General features: G+C 41.1%; 1 protein-coding gene across 3 annotated transcripts in view; it reads left to right on the top strand.

Annotated features, from left to right (window-relative positions):
• The window catches only part of MYO1D (myosin ID), a 423,241-nt gene that overhangs the window by 112,168 nt on the left and 289,448 nt on the right, over positions 1-21,625 (top strand). For all 3 annotated transcript variants that reach the window (XM_069089918.1, XM_069089920.1, XM_069089919.1), the window contains exon 2: positions 15,392-15,600. In XM_069089918.1, coding sequence (XP_068946019.1) covers positions 15,392-15,600 — 209 coding nt within the window. The remainder of the gene's footprint in view (positions 1-15,391; positions 15,601-21,625) is intronic.

The raw sequence follows: 21,625 nt of genomic DNA, 5'->3' as shown, positions 1-21,625 counted from the left end.
TGAAGGACCCAAGGGCCTAGAGAACTTGAGGAAGAGAAAGGAGTGGAGGTGGTGGGGGTGGAGTAAAGACAGAGGAAGGTGCTGGGTATTTAGGCAGGCAATTACTAGCCTGCGTATACAAATACAAGGGAAAAGAAACTGGGTCCCTGCCTCGAGGAGGTTACATTCCAATGGAAAAAGATAACACCTTGAGAGAGTTGAAAGGGGGAGCATGGTTGCCAAGTCTAGAAAATAGGAACCTGAGGGTCAGAACGGAGGGCGGGGTTCAAGGATCTTGTGTACGCAAGTCCCATAATGAACGAAGGAGCAAAGCAAGTAGAGAATTGGGCATAGAGGAAAGAGCAGCTAGATGGTAGAATTGGTAATGATGTAGTATCCTTTGCCCTGGAAATAAAAATAACTCCATTTCTCTGAAAAGCCTAAAATAAGTCAAATTTCCTACAGAAAAAGAGGTAAAAAGGGCTTATTCATTTTATGATGATCCCGTTTAGTGTATTTGAGCAGCTGTTTCAGGGAGCTAACTTGAAATTTTGCGTGAATTCTCCTTTTCCATTTTCAAAAGAGGTAGGAATTATTAATAATAATGGAGCAATTCCCCAAAAAGTTGAAACAAATGGAGGCAGCAAGGGCCAGAATGAGGGGCATGGAGCCTAGAGTCGGAATTCCAGCTCTCCTGCTCTACCTGTGTGACTTTGGGGAAGTCTCTCTCTGGTCTCAGTTGACTAAGTTATCCCTGGTGTTCCTTATATTGTTGTAGAGTCTTTTCAGTCAAGTCCAACTCTCTGTGACCCCATTTGGGGTTTTCTTTTTGGACTCTTCATGACCTCTTTGGGGGTTTTCTTGGCAGAGATGCTGGAGTGGTTTGCCATTTCCTTCTCCAGGTCATTTGACAGATGAGGAAACTGAGGCAAACAGGGTGAAGTGATTTGCCCAGGGTCACATAACTAGTAAGTGTCTGAGACCAGATTTAAACTCGCAAAGATGAGTCTTCCTGACGTCAGGTTGCTCATTCTATCCACTGCACCATCTAGCCTCCCCCGTTACTAAATTTCAGTTCCCTTTATTTTCTGTCCCAAGTCTAGCTTAGTATACATTTCTCAACTCTTTTTCCTTAGATCCATCAAATAAAGATAAAAACTCTGAGCTCCTGCATGTATTAATGCTGTTAAATTCTGGGTTTGGTGTTCAGCTAATTAATTTTCTAATAATCTTTGCTGACCCTTTCCTCCTGCCCAGCACCCACACACAAACTTTCCCCCTCACTACTTGACGCCAAAATCAAGTTGGTGAATTACTCTAAGTACCCATTTCCTGGACTGCTTTAGTCACATGGACTATGCTTAGCAACAGGGAGGTAGAAGAGTTGAAGCATTCTAAGATGTTGAACAAATGGCTCCATTGATGTAGTGTAGATCATCATAAATTGGATGGTGTGGAGGAGCCCAGTCTATTCTTTTTCATTATTTAAAGGCCAGGGAGGGGCAGGAAGGGAAATGACAAAACAAAGAAATGGGAAAGATGACAGTCATTTTTTCCTGTTTATTAAACTTACCAATCTCCTCTTTTGTTTGTTGTTTGTCCGTGAAAGGGGACCATGACATCAGGGGGGCAATGTTATGATTTGCAAGTGAATTGGATTTAAGTGAGGCAGGGTTATCCAAAGTCACCAGCCTCACTTTCTCCTCCAGAGCCACCTGGGTCCAGTGGCAAGATATGCATCAGGACTACCTGAGATGGCCCCAGATGCAGTAGGAGACCTTGGCCTTTTTAAGCTAAAGTCCTTCCCAGATTTCACTTTGTCTGAGGCAGAACCCATTCAGTGAGTAAAGCTAGGTAAGAAATGATACCAAAGTAAAATTCATCATGGTACTCATTGCAGTTTGAAAATATTGTGCTTGAGTTTTGTTCTCATTAACTAGTCCAAGGTTCTACACAACATATTCTGTGAGACCAGGCTCCTTTTGGGTATAGATTCTTCCAGCCTCTGTTTGAACATCTATCTCACTCCCTTAGATGACGTAGGCTTCTAATCAGTCCTGCACCTACCTACCAATGCCTTCTTCTAAACTTGTTCCTTATGCCACTTAGATCCCATCTTTAGTACCCCAAATGACCTCCAACAAGTTGACTGCAATTTCTATTCTTTCTTTTCTTATTTCCTCCTGTAGCATTGTGACTAGATAGTTTTGGAGTTTCAATTTCAGAACTGGTTATCAATAAGCTAATCATGCCTGAACTAACCAGATCCCAAACCGGTCCCCAAAGGGACCCAATTCTCAGAAGTCCACAAACTACCACTGGGATTCACTATTGTCAGGGCCCTGACCTTGTCACAGTCATGCCTTCTCTGCTTTTTCTGACTGAGTTGTTTACTTACCTCTTGTGTTTCTTCCTCCTTGGCCTGTCTCCAGTCCTTTAAGAGGCTGCAGTCAAGTATATGTAATTCAGTCAATATTTTGCCCCTCTATTTCCTGGAGACTATTCCAGTGTTGACCTTGAGAATGAGATTTTGTTTAGATTATCTCTTGGGAGGTGAATTCATTGATAAGCATTAATGAAATGCCGGTTGTATGCAGAACATTGTGCTAGAACTTAAGAGGAAATTGGAGAGAAATAAAAGAATGAAAACCTAATTTCATTTAATAGCTTTCAATATAGATCATCTGGCAAGTTTAAGGATTGCATTAGGGTCAACCTCTAGGGCCAGGCTGAGTTTCCTATATGTCCTGTCTACTCCTTGCTTTTTATGTATTTGTTTGCATGTTTTCTCCCCCATTAAATTATAAGTTCCTTGAGGGCGGGGACTGACTTTTGCCCTTTTTTTTTTTGTATCCCCAGTGCTTAGCATAGTGCCTGACACCTTGCTTAATAAATGTTTATTCAGTGAATGAATTAATGAATCAATAAAGATGTTCAACAGGCAAATGGAAATGTAGGACTAGAGCTCAAGAGAGAGATGAGTGCTGAATGTGGAGATTTGGAAGTCATCTACTATCAGAATGCTATGACTTTTTTGTGTCTTTCTATAATCTTGCTTTCACCTCCCTGCTTCTCACTGTTTTCTGAGGTGGTATTACTAAGTCTTCTAACATCCTCCCTCCATAGCATTTTACAAATGACTTTATATCCTAACCTGCAATCTAGTCCTTTACTTCTCCAGTCGGCAAGGAAATCAGCTGTTTGCTGGCAGTGGCATCTTGGCCGCCATGTTGAGGTGATTGATTTACATCAATTAAACTGGAAAACTGATAAATATTTCTTGTATCTGCTTCCTATTTTTCAGCATTAATAGCTTATTTAAATAAGCCAGACTGGAGCTGCCTGTTTTACTTGCATGCAGTATCTCCACATCTTTGTTCTTCTAATTTGGTATCGATTTTGATCTTTGTCCTAATAAGTCAATGGTCTGATTACACAAGACAGCTTAGTTTGACATAACACCTGCTTCAATCGATCAAAACTCATTTATTACGGTCTTACTCTATGCCAAGCAGTGTGCTGGGAACACAATGACAGAAATGAAATGGTACCTGCCTTTGGAGAGCTTCCATTCTATCAGGAGAAGCAATAGAAATGAATACAAAGAATTTCTTCTCGGTAGAGGAGTGGGCTAGGGAAGCTGGGGGAATCAGTAAAGACTTTGTGTACAAGGTGGCACTTGAAATGAGTTTTGAACAAGGCATTCTAAAAAGTGGAGGTGAGTAAGAAATGGATGGAAAGGGAGTGTTGTTGGTAAGCATCAACAAGAAGGCTCCTTTGCCCCCATTGTAGAATTTGTGAAAGGCAGTAATGTACAATAAGCCTGGAAAAATAGGCTGGAGTCAGGATATAAAGGGTTTTAATGCCAAGCAGAGGGATTTGTATTTAATTCTGGAGGCCCTGGGTACCCACTGGGAGGTGATGTGGTCAGACCTCAATAACCAGTTGTTTCTTGTGTATTAGAGAGAGACAACATCAATTTTCTATTTGGTTCTCACTTCCCTGTTTGCTACATGGAAAAAGTATTTATGACAAGTAATTGTGAGCCTCCTGAGTGGCCTTACAAGCCTTTGGCCTCTTCCATTTCTTCATAGGATCATAGATTCAGACATAGAAGGAAAACTGAGGTAGAGAGAAGTTAAGTGACTTATCCAGGGTAGTATATGTCTGAGGCAGAATTTGAATTCAGTTCCTTGTAAGAGGAATCTTTTTAGTTCTTGGTAGAATTTCTCTACCTCCTCATTGTCTACAATAGGTGTTGGCTGTCCTAATTGCTGAGAGCCTCACTGGACCTACAATTTCTGCAGGTTCCAACCATTCCCTCACCAGCATGACTTTCCAGGAGGTCTTAACTTTTTCAGTGATACTGCTTCCTCCCCTCCCCCCCATTTACCCTCTATGACACCCCCTTCCCAACTTTTCCAATTCTGTGACTGTGATCAGATCAACCCAGTCATTGTTCCTCAACGAAATGTGCCAGTCTACTCCCCTAGGGCTCTCACTCCAGCTTCCATGTAATTTTTCAACCCCAAACTCCTGTATATTTTGTTTTCCCTTGTTAAAAACTATGTGCAGCCAGGTTGCACGGTAGAGAGAGTGCTGGACCTGGAGTTAGGAAAACCCATCTTCTTAAGTTCAAATCTGCCCTCAGACACTTAATAGCTATGTGACCCTGGGCAAGTCACATAATAACCCTGTTTGACTCAGTTTCCTCATCTGTAAAATGAGCTGGAGAAGGAAATGGCAAAACCCCTCCAGTATCTGCCAAGAAACCCCAGATGAGGTCAAGAAGAGTTGGACAAGACTGAAATGACTAAACAATTAGAATGTGTGCTCTCCAGGGTAGGAAGTATGTTTGCTTTTTAATTTGTATCCCAGAATATAGCATAGTGCTTGCCACATAGTAAGTGCCAAATTAATGTTTCCTCATTCATTCATTCCATCATTCGTTCATTCATGGTGATCTTTTTACAGATTCTCATTGTGAGCTCTGTAATAGGAGATGAGCTGGTGTCCCGTGTGAAATCATGTTTCTTGCTGCCTTCGAAGGCGTGAGAACACCGAGCTCACCAACTCCTTTATTTGCCTTTCCAAGGAGAACCTATGAGTCATTCTCTTGTCTCCTTGCAATTTGCCTTCATGTCATTGTGCCATTAATTGTGAGAATGTCAAGATTAGTGTGATTCAGCTGCTCCAGGGGTATGTCAACTCAATGGGCACAGATCTCGTGTTTCAGCAACCAACATTTAACATTGACAGTCTCCAACGTGTGTGATCCTTGGCCCTCTCTGCCATCATCACTTCAGGAGCAGACCTTCCCCACCCATCCCCACCCCACCCCACTGGTGCCACCCCTGATTCCGGGAGAAAAGGGGTGGTTTTTGTTCGTTTGTTTCTGTGTTTTTCTTTGCTTTGTGGGCTGTCATAGCCAATGAATTCATCACCTAATGACCACGCTACTGGTCTCCTACTTCCCTCCCTAGACTGGGCTTAGGAAACAGAAAGACTATCAAGAAAAACCTTACCCATTCAACCATTAATTCCCCAACATAGACTGTGCTGTAATCAGGGCAGGCTCCTAACTCACCTACATGTCAGCTCTGCCCATCTCCCCCCACTATCCCTAAGATCAGATTAACTTGGTCTGAAATGGAGTTCCTTCTGTCCTCTCCCCATCTTTCTAAGTCCAGCTTCAGTTCCAGATCAGGAAGCATTTCCTGGTTACTCCAGCCTCTGCCTTCTTTAAAAGCTTCTATAGTACTTACAATTTTTACAACAAAATTTAAATATATCTCTCTCTCTATATATATATAATATATATGCATACACACATACATACATATACATGCATACCTGTGTGTATATATGCGCATATGCACGTGTGTATGTGTATATGTATGTGTGTATGTATGTATATGCTGCCTGCTATAGTTTGGGAGCATTAGATACATGTTAATCTTTAAAGAAATAAGCCACCAGTGATTTCCAAGGTCCCTTCCACCTGTAAATCTTTCAGTCTATGAGCTTTCCCAATCCAGAGTCAACAGAATAATTCTGCTAATGTACTTTTTACTTTTTTCCTCTTCTGGTCTCAGACCTTCAGTGCTTTGCCATTGCCTACCAAATAACAAAATGTCAGCTCTGCCCTGGTCAGAACCCTCCACCAGCTGTCACCAGTCAGCCTTTCAGCTTTCTCATGCTACTCTCCTTCTGATATGGATTTTCAGTCTACAAGCATTTATTAAGTGCTTACTGTGTACTAAGCACTATGGTAATTCATGGGAACACAGAGCTCCCTCCCAATTCCATCTCTTCCTTCCCCCAGGCTCCTTCTTGCTTATCTCTCCCACACTGCAGCTCCCTCCAGCTGCTGCCCTATTTCCTCCACCTCCTTCATACCTCTTGAAGTCACTCTCTTTTCTCCCAGTTATAAGCAGTTAGATGGAATGCTTGATAAAGTTAGAAGATCTGAGTTCAAATCTGCTCTGACACTTACTACCTGTGTGGTTTGGGGGAAGTCACAACTTCTCAAACTCAGTTTTCTCATCTGTAAAATGGAGATGTTAATAGCACTTACTGCAAGGGTTGTGAAGATCGAATAAAATCCCAGGTAAGCCTTCAAGTGCTATATAAATGCTACCTATTATGATCCTTTCAAGACACAGATCAGGTGCTGCCTCTATGAAGTCTCTTATTCTCTCATGAAAGTGATCTCTCCCACCTCTCACTCTCCCTGGTCTCAGGGTTATCTATAGCTAGCTATCATCCTCTATCTCTCCTCCCTTTCTCAGCCAAATTCCTTGAAAAAGCTGCCTTCATTCCTTGCCTCCAGTCACTCTCCTTTTACTCTCTTCTAAACCCTCATTGATCTGGCTTTTTTTTTCCTTTGCAGTTACATGGGCAATCACCTTTTTTTTTTTTTTAGTTTTCAACTTTCATTTCCACAAGAATTTGAGTTCCAGATTTTCTCCCCTTCCCTCCCCTACCCCTACCCCAAGATGGTCCAGTCTGTCCTCTCTTATATGCCCCCTATCCCCTCCTTAGTTCCTTCCCCCTTACTTTCTTGTAGGGAAAGATGGATTTCTATACCCCATTTCCCATATATCTTATTTCCCAGTTGCATGTAAAAACAATTTTTTAACATTTGTTTTTGAAACTTTTGAGTTCGAGATTCTCTTTCTTCTTTCCTCCTTACCCACCCCCCACTAAGAAGATAAGCAATGCAATATATAGGTTATACATGTGTAGTTATGCAAAACATTTCCATAATAGTTATATTGTAAAAGACTAACTATATTTCCCTCTGTCTTATCCTGCCACCCATTTATTCTATTTTCTCCTTTGACCCTGTCTCTTTTCAAAAGTATTTGCTTCTAACTACCCCCTCCCCCAATCTCCCCTCCCTTCTATCACCATCCCTTCTTATCTCCTTCCCCCTACTTTCCTGAAAGATAAGATACCCAATTGAGTGTGTATGTTATTCCCTCTTTAAGCCAAATCCAATGAGAGTAAGATTGACTCATTCCCTTTCACCTCCCTGCTCTTCCCCTCTATTGTGAAATCTTTTTCTTGCCTCTTTTATGTGAGATAATTTACCCTATCCTATCTCTCTCTTTCTCCTCCCAATATATTCCTATCTCACCTCTTAATTTTATTTTTTAGATATCACCCCTTCATATTCAACTCACCCTGTGCCCTCTGTCTAAGTGATCTGTCTTCTCCAAAGTTGACAGTGATCTCTTAAGTGCCAATTCCCATCATCTTTTCTTAAGCTTCATCCTTCCTACAGTGTTTGACACGGTGACCACCTTCTCCTGGATGCTCTCTCCTCTCTGGGTTTTCATGACACTCTTGCCTTTTGGTCTTCCTCCAACCTGTCTCATGGCTCCATCTCATCTCCTAGGTTGGATCATCATCTAAGTCACGGTCACTCTTTGTGAGTGCCCCCTAAGGCATTGGCTTTGCTCCTCTTTTCTCTCTACACTCTTTTCATTCACCGCCTGGCTGTGCCTTCAACTTTCTGGACTTTGCTATTATGCCTCAGCTGAGAGAGAGACAGAGACGGAGTCAGAGACACTCCTGAGCTCCAGTCTCATATCACTAACTGCCTTTTGTACATTTCAAACTTCATTTCCAATAAAGATGCCCATCATCATGTTTAATACAGAGTCCATTCTCTTTCCTCAAAGCCCACTCATCTTCTGAACTTTCTTATTACTGTGAAAGGCACAACTGTCCTTCTGGTCACCCAGGTTTGAAACCTGTGTCATTCTCATCTCCCCACTTACCGTAAGTATCGAATCAGTTGCCAAGTCTTGTGATTTCTGTCTCTACCACATCTCTCACATATCTTCTCTTCTCTCCCCTCTTATGTCCACCTTTCTTCTCCAAGTTCTTTCATTACCTTTTCCCTGGGCTATAATAACAGCCTCCTAACTGGTCTCTCTGCTTCAGGTCTCCCTAATCCATTCTCCACACAGCCACCAAAGTGATTTTCCTAAAGCATAGGTCCGATTGTTATCGCCTTTTCCCTTCTCAGTGCATTCCAATGGCTCCCCATTTCCTCCAGGAAACTCTTCAAACCCAGCCCTACCCAACCTTTGAAACCTTTGTAAACATTCTTCCATTCCTTGTACACTGTGGTCTAGCCATACTGGTACTGACTAATAGTGCTAACATAATAGTACATCTCTATACCTTTGTTCTGACCAGCTATCTTCCCTCTTCATCATCACTTCTACCTCTCAGAAGTGGAACCTCCTGCTTTCCTTCTCTCTTTGTATGAGGCATTTCTTGGTCCCCTCAGCAAGTGCCTTCCCCTTCAAGGTTACCCAGTATCTGCTTTATATATGTTTTTATATGCCCATATGTGTACATTCTGTGCCCTCTTCCACAATTCAGCTGTAAGGGTCTGTTTTGCTTCTGCATCCCCAGTACCTGGTACATGGTAGGCTCTTACTAGATGTTGGCTGACTTCATTATCTGTGAATGTGTCTTTCTATCTACCACCATTAGATTGCTTAATATCTTGAGAACAGCGTTTGTGTTGTCTGATATTTCAGTAGCTCATCTTGTTATATTAGCAAGTGAGTCACTGGACCTAGAGCCAAGAAATGGCGGGCTTAGAATCCCAGCTCCAGCCCTACCTGTGCACAGATTAGGCCTCAAGTGCCTCTTCTGTAAAATGAAGACGATGATGTTTGGCTTTTTCACTCTTTGAGACTGTTGAGAGGAAAGTGCTTTGTAAAATCTTATACTTGACAAGTGGGTGTTAACCTATTTTAAGAACAAAATTATATCGGATAAACTTTGTATGAATGTATGTCATATTTACTTTGATATATATTTATTTTCCTCCATAAAATTTAAGTCCTTTAAAGGCAAGTACTAATTCCCCTTTTGTCCTTAACACAGAGACCATTAGATCATTGATCGATCAATGATTGGTTAAGTCATTGTTGATTGAGGAAGCTATCTTTCTATTCTCAATGCCCTGGTTCCTGTCTTTATACACAGTACTTGGCTAATAAACATTTTTTGAATTGATGTACAGTCAAAGTCCCTGGCCTTCTAAGGTGTTAATTTGATGGAAACTACCCATTGGGATGTTTATACCCGTGGTATGGTTGTAGATGGATATCTTAGGAGTTAATCTAGTTCAACCTTTTTATTCTCTAGATTTGGGAAGTGAGATGGCAGGTGGTTAGGAGACCCACCTACAATATACCCAGCTAATTAGTAGCAGGCCTGATTTTGAATCCAAGTTTCCTGATTCCTGCACCATTTTTCGTAATATTAAATGATCACTTTATAACTGACCTAGCTAGTTTGGGAGCAGTGAATGCATTGGAACTCGGTAATAAAACCGGCTGGAATAGCCAGTCCCTTGCAAATAGTGGGCACTAAATGTTTGTTTACTTGAACTGAATCCAGAAAATAAATGAGACTATGAAAGGCGCACCTAAAAAGAGCTCATTGTAAAAGGATGGCTGGACATTCCCCTCCTCATTAAATAACTATGTATGTCATTGGATGTCACATTTTTGTAGCAGTAGAGAAATTCACTTGCCAAATAAACCAGTTTGTTGGTGTATTTTTTTGAAGTAGCTACTGTACCGCATAAAATGTTTATGGAAAAGCTTTGGTTTAGTTGCCCTGTTATTCACAATGAAACAAACCCTACCTCTAACTTTGTGGGGTCACTTTAGCTTCAGCATTTGCAGCGCTTAGGAGCTGCTGAGAGAGCTTGCAGCAAGAACTTTCCCTGATAAGCCCTTGGGGAGGGAAGCTCTCCTTGCTGCCTGGCTTGGGTACAGCACTATCTGGTGACAAAACAGCTGGGCTGGATTTCTCCTTTGAGAATGTACTTGCCCAAGGCTATCAGAATGCCAATAAGTAAGGTCCCTTGGCACCACCTAGTGGTGGTTCGAATGCCGAGATTCGCTAGTTAAGGAATGTGCAGAAAAACCTCTGCAGAATTTCAGAAAAATCCATTCCCAGCATTTTCAAAGCTGCTAATAGACATTAGGAAGTTGGTATGTCTTCCTTAGTCACAGCACCATTGGCCTTTTCTCTGTGATGTTATTTGGTGATCTGTTGATGCTTTTGTAGTAGTAGTAGTCATAACAACATCTAAGGGTACTTAATACAGTTTTAATTTAGGAATAAAATGGGTATTTGGGAGATGATCGCTGCTTCTCTGTAATGTGCTTTTTGTGGTAGTGGTGGTGGTTGTTCAGTCACGTCCCACTCTTTATGACCCTTTTTGGGGTTTTCTTGGCAGAAATACTGGAGTGGTTGGCCATTTCCTTATCCAGTTCATTTTACGGATGAGGAAACTGAGGCAAACAAGTTGAAGTGACTTGCCCAAGGTCACACAGCTAAGTAAGTGTCTGAGGCTGGATTTGAACTCACAAAGATGCATCTCCTTGACACCGGGCCTGGCACTCTATCCTCTGCTCCACAAGGTGTTAGTTAATGACAACCTCTAGACCTGACCTTGAGCCAGAGCCAAAGGGGTAAATAAACATATAATATAACCAGTCAATAAGCACTTATTAAACACTTTCTGTGTGCTAGGCCCTGTTTCTAAGTGCTGGGAATACAAATACAAGCAGAAAGGAAGACTGTACCTATCCTCGAGGAGCTTACTTTCTAATAGATGAAGAGGGAAAAAGGAAGTTGAAAGGGGGAAAAGGAGGGAGGTGGAGTGCAGCCTGGCCAGGGGTGAGATGTGGGTGGCCTTGAATAGAGGTTCTGGAAGGGCCAGCCAGTCAGAGGGAGAAGCTGTAGGGGTGGGGGGGCACTTCCAGCGTGTTCATTGCAGGCCTGGCATCAGCTTCCAGGATGAAGAAATTGCTGGGGCATTGTAGAGGGAGTGCAGAGTACAGCCATGTGTATATGTATTTACATGTGCCCTGTAGTTACATGTATCCCAGGCCTGGAGAATATTAGAGCTAAAAGAACCCTAACTGTCATCTGATCCTCTACCATCCCTCCCACTCCCTCTGCAGATAAGGAAGCTGAGCCCCAGAGAGGTGCAGTGACCTGATATTGGCTAGATCGCTAATCAATGGCAAAGTTGGAACTGGAACCCCCATTTAACTCCAAGTCTTCTGTGTGTGAAGGGAAGTGTCTCACTCCCTTATTTGACAAAATGGCGCTTGTATTTTTTTCCCCAGTATTTGGGTCATGGAGGTGGCCTGGTGTGTACAGTGCAATGGTTCTCAGACTTTGTAGGCTTAGGCCCTTTGGACATTAAAATTACCAAAGACCTCAAAGAGCTTTTGTTTATATGGGTAACGTCTATTGATATATAAGAAGGTCAAACATCCTGTTATTATGAAAATAGTTTTGACCTCCTGGACCATCTGAAAGGGTGTTGGGGACCCCTAGGGATCCCTGGACCAAACTTGGAGAACCTCTGGTATAGTAGATAGAAAGAGAACCTGCATTCACATCCTGCCTCCAGTATATTCTGACTGTATGACCCTAGGCAAGTCACAGGCTGTCAGTGCTCTAGGTCACCAGCCTGCACTGATAGAGGGAGTTCTCTATATCAAAGAAATCACAGGTCTTATATCTTTATTCCCCAGCTAGGCAATATATTTCAAGAGGCTAGAGTTGTTGATTATTTATTCATGTTTGGAGACCACTTTTTGCCCAGTAGGTGGGATGGATATAGAGGGTGAATCAAGTTTATTTCATTATTCTCATTCTCTGTGTTTCCTTTGAAGACAGGGGTTTTTTAAAGATCCTATAATCTAATTGGTAACCGAGTAAGGAAGCTGAATAGGGATCAGCTCCTCACCTTACAGGCCTAAGATGTTATAAATTCATGGCATAGACACAATGCTTAAGATGTGCTTGTAGTGCTGACATTTGAATAGCTAGATCAACATGTATTAGAAACCTTTCTGCATTTATCTCTGGGGGTGTGGAAGAAGGAAGGTGGTAGAGAAACTTGCAAAGAAACTTCTGATCTTAACGGGGGAAAGAGGACAGTAGATTAAAAAAATGGCATGCAAATGAATATAAATAAATAGCTAATGATTTTTGAATCCTCAGAAATGGACCATCAGTGGATGAAAATCTTGATTTCAATTTCTTAGTTGATATTCTCACCATCTCTGTTTACTCTTACTCTAAATTACATCCTGTAACTTGAAGCCCAGGAACAGCTGAAAGGAGGTTTGTGGTTCCCTACTTTTAATCTAAAATGATTAATTACCACTGATATCCTTGGAAGAAAAGGAACCAGACGGCAAGGAAGTTTAGAAGAAAGTGTCTACGGAGACTCCTGCTCTTTGGCTCTAGTATGAGAGAGACAGAGAGACAGAGACAGAGACAGAGAGAGAGAGAGACAGAGAGAGACACAGAGAGAGAGAGAGAGACAGAGAGACACAGAGAGAGAGAGACAGAGAGACAGAGACAGAGAGACAGACAGAGAGACAGAGACAGAGAGAATGTGTGTTTATTTGTAGGGGTGTGTGATGTGTATGTGTCACAGTGTTTTGGTTTGGGGTTTTTTTCCCCCTAGATATTTCTCCACTTGGGCATACTTCTTTGTTAATATGGGGATTGGCATGTAGATATGAATTTATATCTGTTTAGTTGAGATTGAGTGTAGATGTGTAGAATGAAGAAGAGATGAAATATCCCAGAGCAGTCCCTCTCCAATTAGAGGACCTGGATTCAGACACTTCTTCTCCCACTACCATTGTAGCCAGGAGCAAATCATTTAACCTCACTAAACCTGTTTCCTCATCTCTAAAATGGAGGTGGCAGAATAGATATCCTCTGTAGTCCCTTCCAGGCCTAGTATCAGTCATCCTGTGTCTATCTGTGTCTACACTTCCCATGATTTTCTTTCCTTTTTATTTTGGAGGCAATTAGTATTCAGTGACTTGCCCAGGGTCACACAGCCAGTAAAGTCTGAGGCCAGATCTGAACTCTGGTCCTCCTGACTACAGAGCAGGTACCCTATCCACTGTGCCTCCTAGCTGCCCCCAATGATTTCCGGAATAAGTTTCCAGGCTAACTTTAATTCCTGTAACCTTCCTTTCTAGAGGTGGTTTAGTTTCTCCACTATGGTTTCTTTGCCTGGGGAAATTTATTTTTTCTCTCCTGACTTCTCCCCTCTGTTTTAAAAGTAGGAATTTCCTATCCTCCAAATGGTTGGTTAGCATCCCCTTCTGCCTTATGCTCTACTGGCTTTTTCCCTAACCATGTGTGAAGAGAAATAGCAGTCCCTGATTCTCAAAGGAAATTCTGAGCCTATTGAAATGCGAATTCAGTTCAACCAGGAGATATTTTAATTCATCTTTTGTTATTGTGTATGTGCATTTTATGCAATTTGTACACATGATTATTTAATATGTTTATGCATTTATCTTTTAATATATTTTGCCATGTACCAGCATAAGGTGCTAGCCACTGGGGATGCAAAAATGGAAATCAAATAGTTCCTGCCCTCAGGGAGCTTACTAGGGAGAGAGACCAGGAATAGAGATAACTAAATATGAAACATATGCAAAAAAACCCCACAATTTGGGCAGATGGGGCACAACGCGGGGCGAGAAGGGGGGCTGAGCTTTGAAGGAAGTTCGGGGATCCAAGAATCAGAGCTTGAGGATAGAGAGTATTCCACAGGAGAGGGGCAGCCTGTGCAAAAGCTTAGAGAACCAGTGTCCTGAATGGTCTACAGCAAGTAGGCTTGTTTGTCTGAAACTCCACATGTGGGAGGGGCTGTGATATGTAATCCTCTAAGGGCCATATTGTGAAGGACTTTAAGTAACAGTTGGCACAGTGGATAAGCATTGGCCTTCTGGTCAGGAAGAGAGGAGTTTAAATCCTGCCTCAGATACTTCCTATTTGTATTACCCTGGACAAGTCCCTTAACTCTCTCAGCCTCAGTGTCTTCATCTGAGAAATGGGAATAATAATTGCACCTACCTCCCAAGGTTGTCGTTAAGATCAAATGAGTTGTTATGTGTAAAATGCTGTGCCAGCCTCAAAGCACTGTTAAATACCTAGCTATTTTTACTGTTGTTATTTTTATCACCAACCACAAAAATTTGTTTTTTCCTAGAAGAAATAGGGAACCACTGAAGTTTTATCAGCAAGGAAGTAATAGAGTCAGATCTGTGCCTCAGATATATTAATTGTGTTACTGTGGAGGATGGATTGGAAAAGAGAGACCAAACAAAGGAAGACTGACCAGGAGGCAGAAGCAGTAGTCTAGACGAGAACCACATGACACCTGAATTTGGGTGGAGGGTATGTCAGTAGAGAGATGTGGTGGTGGAGAATAGATAATACCTAGCAACTGGACATAAGGGCAGTGAGTGAGAGCAAGAGATACCATCTATTTTGCAAACCTGAGTGATTAGAATAAGAATTCTTCTGGGGTCCATGGCTAGAATTCAAATTGCCCATGAACTTGAATGGGGGAAGTGTGTACATATATATATATATATTTAGTTTCACTAACCTCTGTAACTCAAATTTAATATTTCCTTCAAATATGAATTTTAAAAAATATATTCTCACAAGAGGTCCATGGGCTTTTCCAGGCTGTTGCCAAAGTAATTCATGTCATCAAAAGGAAAAAAAATCAAACCCTGGTGTCCTCAAAAGAAATAGTGGTTAGGAGGAAGGGTGGGCTTTTTGGTGAGTAAGGTAATGAATTCTCATTTGGCTATGTTGAGTCTGAGATGCCTAAAAGATATCCTGGTGGAAACGTCCAGCAGACAGTAGAGATGCAGGACTGTAGTTCAGGAGGAGAGGTACTAGCAATGAGATTGTCCCTGGTATCCCTGGGCATAACATCAGAGAAATAATCATATAAGAAAGACATAACATTTATCTCTTCGAGCTAACACTTCCCTTTTCTTTGACATCTTTACTGTAGGTTTGAAAAAGGACGCATCTACACATTTATTGGAGAAGTCGTCGTTTCTATGAACCCGTATAAATCCTTGAACATCTATGGACGAGACACAATTGAGCAGTACAAAGGGCGTGAGCTCTATGAGAGGCCGCCCCATCTCTTTGCCATTGCTGATGCTGCCTACAAAGCAATGAAGAGGAGATCGAAAGACACTTGTATTGTGATATCAGGTATGCTGGAGAGGCGGCTTGCCTCTCATATTTCTTTGTGCTCACACGTACATCTTTACACAAGTGCAATCCACGTGGGTTCCACTTTATTTTATGGTTTTTCATCACTATTATTACACATCAAGGGTTTTTAACCTGAGGTCTGTGACTCTTACATATTTTGATAACTATTTCAATAGAATTGGTTTCCTTTATAACCCTGTGTATTTTATTTTATATATTTAAAAATATTCTTCTGAGAAGGCTCTATGAACTTCACCAGAAGGGGTCCATGGCACACATGGAAAGGTTAAGAAACCTTGTTTCACATAAACATTTATGTCTTCCCTTATAATTTCTCATGGTTGCATACTACTGTTGCGTTTGTAGATCAAGGCCATTCCTTTTTTTTTTTTTTTGGCATTGGGTTGTGTTTAACATTTTTGTGCAGATTACTTTCTTTTTTTGAGTGCTTTCTTCATGCTACATTCCCCAAAGCAGGATCACTAAGCTGAGTGGCATGAACAACTTCACAGAAATTGTTTTTGCTGGAAAGAGGAAATCCATCAAAGACTTATGTGAACTGGTGCAGAATTGCCCTTAGAACTGGGGGGAGGTAGGGCAGAAAATAAATAAACACACATATACATATGTGTATGTGTGTATATTTGTATATGCACACACATTTTATATATTATAGGTATATGTGTATATACGCGCATTTCTGTATACAGATATACAACACATGAATACAAGATGTACATCCATCCATTTATTGGTGAAGTGGGGGATTATGGTTATGACATGTTGAACACACTATCAGGTGTAGTTAATGTATTGATTTTGCTGAACTATTTTTGTTACTTGTTTGCATCTTTGCATCTCTGGATAGAGGACAAGAAGAAGGATGTGTCAGGAAATCAGTGAGATATAAAAACAAAGAGCTCCAATAAAACTTAAAAAAAAGAGAGAGAACCACATACAAAGGAATTGGTTAAATCTGCATACTTCTAACTGGAAGGCTATAAATAAATATATAATTATATCCATGTACAAAATATATGGGACTGGTTTATTGAGAAACCAATCATCTCACCAAACTTTCTTGTGAAGGACTTAGCCAAAGAAAATCCTTACTCTATAAACTAAAGAATCTCAAAACATCTTTACTGACCATATTTACTTTCATTCAGTAATGGCTGCCTACTTTTAGCTGATGTTTGTCTAGTGGTATGCTCATTGCTCTGGAACTATAAAAGAAATTCAACACTAATCCTTTTCTGTAAGCCCTTGCTGTATAGAAATCTTGGTTAGAAATCCAGCCTCAGATACTTAACACTAGCCGTGTGACCTTGGGCAAGTCACTTAACCCAATTGCCCTGCCTTTCCCCCAGCCAAAAGGAAGAAAGGAAAAAAGGAAGGAAGGAAGAAGGAGAGAGAGAGAGTGAGAGAGAGAGAGAGAGAAAGAAAGAAAGAGAGAAAAGAAAGAAAGAAAGAAAGAAAGAAAGAAAGAAAGAAAGGAAGGAAGGAAGGAAGGAAGGAAGGAAGGAAGGAAGGAAGGAAGGAAGGAAGGAAGGAAGGAAGGAAGGAAGAAAGAAAGAAATCTTGGTCATGTTTATATACTTCTTGTATGAAGTTGCCATTTTTTTTTTCTTTTTGGAGGGTTGGGGTTAAGTAACTTGCCCAAGATTACACAGCTAGTTTTTTTTTTGGGGGGGGGGTGTTAATTGTCTGAGGCTGGAACTGAACTCGGGTCCTCCTGACTCTGGGGCCAGAGCTTTACTCACTGCGCCACCTAGCCACCCAAGTTGCCATATTTTTGACTAACCAATTTGGAACAAGAAAGGCAATAAAGTAAGAGAAGAAAGAAGCATCTGCCTTCTTCATGGGCCTCCAAATTGAGTCATATGGCTATTGCCTCTGGGGGAACACACATTTTCAATGAAAATCTTAATCTTTTACCATTTGTTAGTCAACCACAGCCATTTTCAGTTGTGTCTGACTCTTCATGACCCCATTTGGGGTTTTCTTGGCAGAGATACTGGAGTGCTTTGCCACTATCTTCTCCAGCTCATTTTACATATGAGGAAACTGAGGCAAACAACATTAAGTGATTTGCCCAAGGTCACATAGCTAGTAATTGTCTGAGGCCAGATTTGAGCTCAGGAAGGGGAGTCTTCCTGACTCTAGGCCCGGCACTCTATCCACTCTGTGACCTAGCTGCCCCCTTTTCCTAGTACCATAGCCCTAAGAAGGGCTGTAGTTACAGGGAAGGTGCACTATAGAGTCCTGGTCTATGAATTTCTCATGTTCCCATATCGATTCATTTTGTTGTTATATCACATTTATTTTCAAATATATTCCTTCCTCTCACTCCAACCTAATAACCCATCTCTTGTAACTAAGGATTAAAGCAGCTGGAGTGGGGGGAAGTTGGGGGGGTATGGGGAATATATACTTCAGCAAAGTTAATCGGTATATCAGCTGCATCTGACCCAGTTATCGCTGGGCACCCAGGTCACTCTTTTTCCTTTCTCCCAGAATTCACTGCCAAGCTCAGTTTTTTTTTCCATCCCAACCCCTGCCTTTCTACTGGGAGACTTGAGCATTTCTGTGGATGTTCTGATTTCTTCAGCCCCTCTGATCTATTTCTTCACTCCAAGACGCTCAAAGGTACCATCATGCCTTTGAGCTTATGGTCACCTACTACTTCTTTACTTCCCTGGTTGAGAATTCTGAAATGTCTCTATTTGACCATGACTTCCTATCATTCCATCTTTCCTTATGCTTCCGTCCTCCTATGCCTTCTCTTCATCTTCACTGTGCCCTTCACTGTCCACTTGTCAGTAATATCCCTGGATATCACTTTTATTTTGGCCAAACTTTCCTCCCCTCTCAATCTCAACCTTAGAGTTAACCAGTTCAAGATGATACCAACTTCTATTCTCAAATTCCTCTCCCCCTTGTCCTTTTGCTGCTCAATGCTTTGCCAAATGCCATCCAGGATTATTCTTCCTGTCTGGTGAAGTCTTTTCCTCACCATGATGAATTCTCTCTCTCTCTCTCTCTCTCTCTCTCTCTCTCTCTCTCTCTCTCCATCTATCTATCTATATCTATCTATCATCTATCTATCTACATATCTATAGATAGATTAATCATTCTTTATTCCATTTCCTCCATAATGTCACCACCCCTCTGAACAATCTTTAATGTCTTGGTTTTTATGGACTACCTCCTTGCTGCCTATAAACATGCCCAAATCTCCCCTATCTTTAAGAAAAAAAACCTTGATAGCACTACCATCCTTTCAAGTTATCATCCTAATATCCCTTCTCTTTTACATCCAAACTCCTAGAAAAAGCTTTCTGTTCTTAATGCTCCACTTCCTTCCTCTTCTCAACCCTTTGCATGTGACTTCTTACCTCATTACTCAACTGAAACATTCCTCTTTGAAGTTATGCTCTTTTAATTGCCAAAATTCATGTTTTTTCCTCAATCTTTGTCCTCCTTGACTTCTCTGTAGCATTTAATGCCACCTACCACCCTCTCCTCCTTAATAACCTGTCCTCTCTGGATCTTCATGCCTTGCTTTCTCTTGGGTCTCTTCTCCTCTGACTGTCCACCCCTCAGTCTCCTTTGCTGAATCATCATTCATGTCATACTCCTTAACTGTGCATGTCCCCCAAAGCTATGTCCTCGGTCCTTTTCTTGGCATATACTTTCTCCCTTAGTGACCTCATCAAATCCCATGGGTTCAGCAATTATATCTAGGCAGATGGCTCTCAGATCTGTATATCTAACCCTAACCTCTCTCCTGAGCTCTCAAGTCTCACAGAACCAAATGCCTATTGGATATTCCTAATGAGATGTCTCATAGGTATCTCCAACTCAACACATTCAAAACAAGATCATTATCTCCACACACCCACACCCTTTACTCTCCCCTCTTTCAAAATTTTCTTCTTGCGGTAGATTCAACCAGACTTGGTAGCTGATTAGAGAATGTGGGGTGATGGAAGAAGGACCAGTTGAGGATGATTCCTGGTCTGCAAGCCTGGATAACTGGAAGAAATTTACCAAATCCTGCTGAATCTACCTCCCCAAAATCTCTTTTATCCACCCACATATCTCCACAGACTCTTATCACATCCCACCCATTTGATTGTAATACGTTCCCAATTTGTATCCCTGCCTCCAGTTTCCCCCTTAATTCACCCTCCCCACAGATGCCAAAGTGATTTTCCTAAATGACAGGTCTGATCAGGTCACTTCCCTGCTCAATCAATTTCGCTGACGCTGCATTACTTTCATTCAGTATCAAACATGGGTTCCTTTATTTGGCATTTCAAGCCTGTTACAGACTGACTCTAGACTGTATTTTCAGGCTTATTACATACTGTTCTCCTTTAAACACTCCATGAATCAACTAAACTGGCCCTCCTGCTGTTTCACACACATGACACTCAGCTTCCAATTCCCAGCCTTTGAACAGGCTCCTTGTGCATCTCTTCCTCACCTTGGCCTCTTAGAATCATTAGGCTTTTCCAAAACTCAGTTCAAGTACTAGTTCCTGTATGAGCCCTTCCTGGTCCCCCTGGTTGCTGGATTCTTTATATATGCTACATATAGTTAGCTGTCTTCCCAACACCATATTAAGCTTCTTGAGTACAGAAGCCATTTCATTTCTGCCTTGCATTCACAGCACAGAGCCAAGCAAATAACAGGCCCTTCATAGATGCTTATTGACTGATTGATTGATTGAGTTGATTCTATACCCATCATTTCTCACCTCTGCAATGAAGAAGAGGGAGGTGTATTTTATTACCTCTTCTCCTGGGACCAAATTTGATCATTATTATTACACAAATGTTCAACTTTGGGTTGTTATTCTTTCCATTTACGTTATTGTCATTGTCTATATCATTATCCTGGTACTTCTAGCTTCACTCAGAATCAATACATATTAGTCCTTTGCCTCTCTGAGTTCCTCTTCACCTTCCTCTTTTCTTACAGCATATTAATATTCCATTATACTGATATGGAAGTATTTGTTCAGCTATTCCCCAATTTCTAGCTATCTGTTTTGTTTTTCCTTTTTTTACCATCACAGAAAGTACTACTGTTAATATTTTGGTGTATATAGAGTCCTTCTTTATGTCCTTGACCTCCTGGTAAATGTCTACAAAATGTCTTTACCGGTCAAAGAGTATTGATATTTCAGTCACTTTTTTTAAGCCTAATTCCAAGTGACTCTCCGGAATAGGTGGACCAATTCATAGCCACACCGATAGTGTGTTATGCCTGTCCTTTCATATCCCCTTTAACACTGATGCTAATTTTCTGGGTGTGAGGGAAAACCTCAGAGATGTTTTAATTTGCATTTGTCTAATTATTTGCAATTTGAAGCAACCTTTCATGATTATGAACATTTTGTCATTTTAGAACCATTTGTCCATATCCTTTGACCACATATTTATCAGGAAATGAGTCTTAGTTTTACATATATATCTGTGTTAATTTCTCACGTATCCATGATATCAGGCCCTCATCACAAATATTAGATGCAAAGATTTTTTTTTCCCAATTGTCAGTTTTCCTTCTTATCCTAACTTCGCTGATTTTGTTTGACAAACGCTCTTTAATTTCATGAAATCAGAATTACTGATTTTATCTTTTGTAATTTTCAACCCTTGGTTGGTTAAACATTCTTAGCTACAGTTACAAAAGGTACCTGATTTACTTTTTATCTCATGTTTTTCTCTATGATGTGACTTTTCCATATTCAGATTGAATATCTGTTTTGAGCTTTTTGTAGTATATGTTGTAAGGTACTCATTTAAATCTAACTTCTGCCAGATGTTTTCCAGTTTTCACAGTAGCTCTCATTAAATATGGGGTCCTTCTGTGAAGTGAATAGGTTTTTTGGGCTTTAGGGTTTTGGGGGGGCTTTTAAAACACTGGTTCAGTGATTTGGATAGCTTCTCCTTTTGTTTTATTTATCCCATGTTCTCTTGATAGAAAGCAGTTGAGTTAAAAAAGGACACCT

This window comes from Petaurus breviceps, unplaced genomic scaffold, assembly GCF_028583685.1.
Source record: "Petaurus breviceps papuanus isolate PSGF00001 unplaced genomic scaffold, PetGlider_PUasm1.0 186, whole genome shotgun sequence".
NCBI lineage: Eukaryota > Metazoa > Chordata > Mammalia > Diprotodontia > Petauridae > Petaurus > Petaurus breviceps.
This window is presented reverse-complemented; position numbering and strand designations above follow the sequence as displayed.